Raw genomic sequence first — 1,260 nt, forward strand, 5'->3', positions numbered from 1 at the left:
TTTGTGCGCACGCGCGTCGTGTCCGGATTCATATTCCTGCGTCTCCTCTGTCCGGCGCTTCTCAACCCGAGACAGTTCGGCCTCCTCCCCTCCCCTCCTCCCCCGCAGGCGGGGAGATCCCTTGTCATGGTGGCCAAGGTAAGGCAATGTAGAAAAGAATAGACTACACTTTGTACTGCCAGAACGAGACTGACAAGTCCCTTTACTCCCGCAGTCTAAATAAGGTCTCGTGTATTTTATGGGTAAAATTTACAAATCTTATATTATAAAATCAAGATCCATTATTTATGTGTGCAGATGCCTGCCCGAGGTGAGTACCTATACTAACATACACGATTAGCTCAGTGGTAAGTCACTAGGAAATTTGAAAATACATACTTACTGCCGGGTTCTGACAGGCTGCGAGGGCCCAAGACCTCCATGAACCAGCCTTCTCTAGAGTCTCTCGGTTCTGGGCGCTGCGCTGTCAAAATTAGCTGATTACGGAGCGACATGCAAACTTCGCTCAAAGACACAGAAGGGCACGTATTCAGCCCCAGCCGAGGTATGGAATTTTGTCATCGACATGGTTTGAAAATTTGAACTTCATCAGATGTGTCTGATTTTTTTTTCTCTCCTGCTGGTTTTGAGCTACATACAGATAAATTTCCTTCGGGGATCCTTCATTCATTTTTACGATGAAATTTATTACACTGCCAATTTTTCGTTTCCTCCCCATACAGAACCCTGCGCTTCATCTGCCACTGTCTGCAACGGTCCGTTCTACACAAGTGGCCGCACGAGAGATTTGTGCGCACGCGCGTCGTGTCCGGATTCATATTCCTGCGTCTCCTCTGTCCGGCGCTTCTCAACCCGAGACAGTTCGGCCTCCTCCCCTCCCCTCCTCCCCCACAGGCGGGGAGATCCCTTGTCATGGTGGCCAAGGTAAGGCAAAGTAGAAAAGAATAGACTACACTTTGTACTGCCAGAACGAGACTGAAAAGTCCCTTTACTCCCGCAGTCTAAATAAGGTCTCGTGTATTTTATGGGTAAAATTTACAAATCTTATATTATAAAATCAAGATCCATTCACATTTCACACACTGATCGCTCTATCTCCTGAACGACAACACCTAGAAAGCTGAAATTTGGTAGGAATATTCCTTTTATGATCTAGGTGTGCAATAAGAAAGGATTCTGCGAAAATCCAAACCGATCCTGAGATATGATCAATTTTTGTTCGCTAAAATCTCCATAAGAAATACACAGAGTGCAGAGACT

At 46.0% G+C, this 1,260-nt stretch overlaps 1 protein-coding gene across 1 annotated transcript; it reads left to right on the forward strand.

The window, feature by feature from the left end:
* Positions 1-282: 282 nt before the first annotated feature.
* LOC103522363 (ras GTPase-activating protein 1-like) lies at positions 283-1,019 on the forward strand (the record flags this gene model as incomplete). The annotated part of the gene is given in 2 exon segments (XM_026832553.1): positions 283-310; positions 723-1,019. Coding segments are annotated over 2 exon segments (254 nt in total), but the record flags the coding sequence as incomplete, so codon positions are not given.
* Positions 1,020-1,260: the final 241 nt, after the last annotated feature.

Source organism: Diaphorina citri, unplaced genomic scaffold (assembly GCF_000475195.1).
Source record: "Diaphorina citri unplaced genomic scaffold, Diaci psyllid genome assembly version 1.1 scaffold8076, whole genome shotgun sequence".
Lineage (NCBI taxonomy): Eukaryota > Metazoa > Arthropoda > Insecta > Hemiptera > Psyllidae > Diaphorina > Diaphorina citri.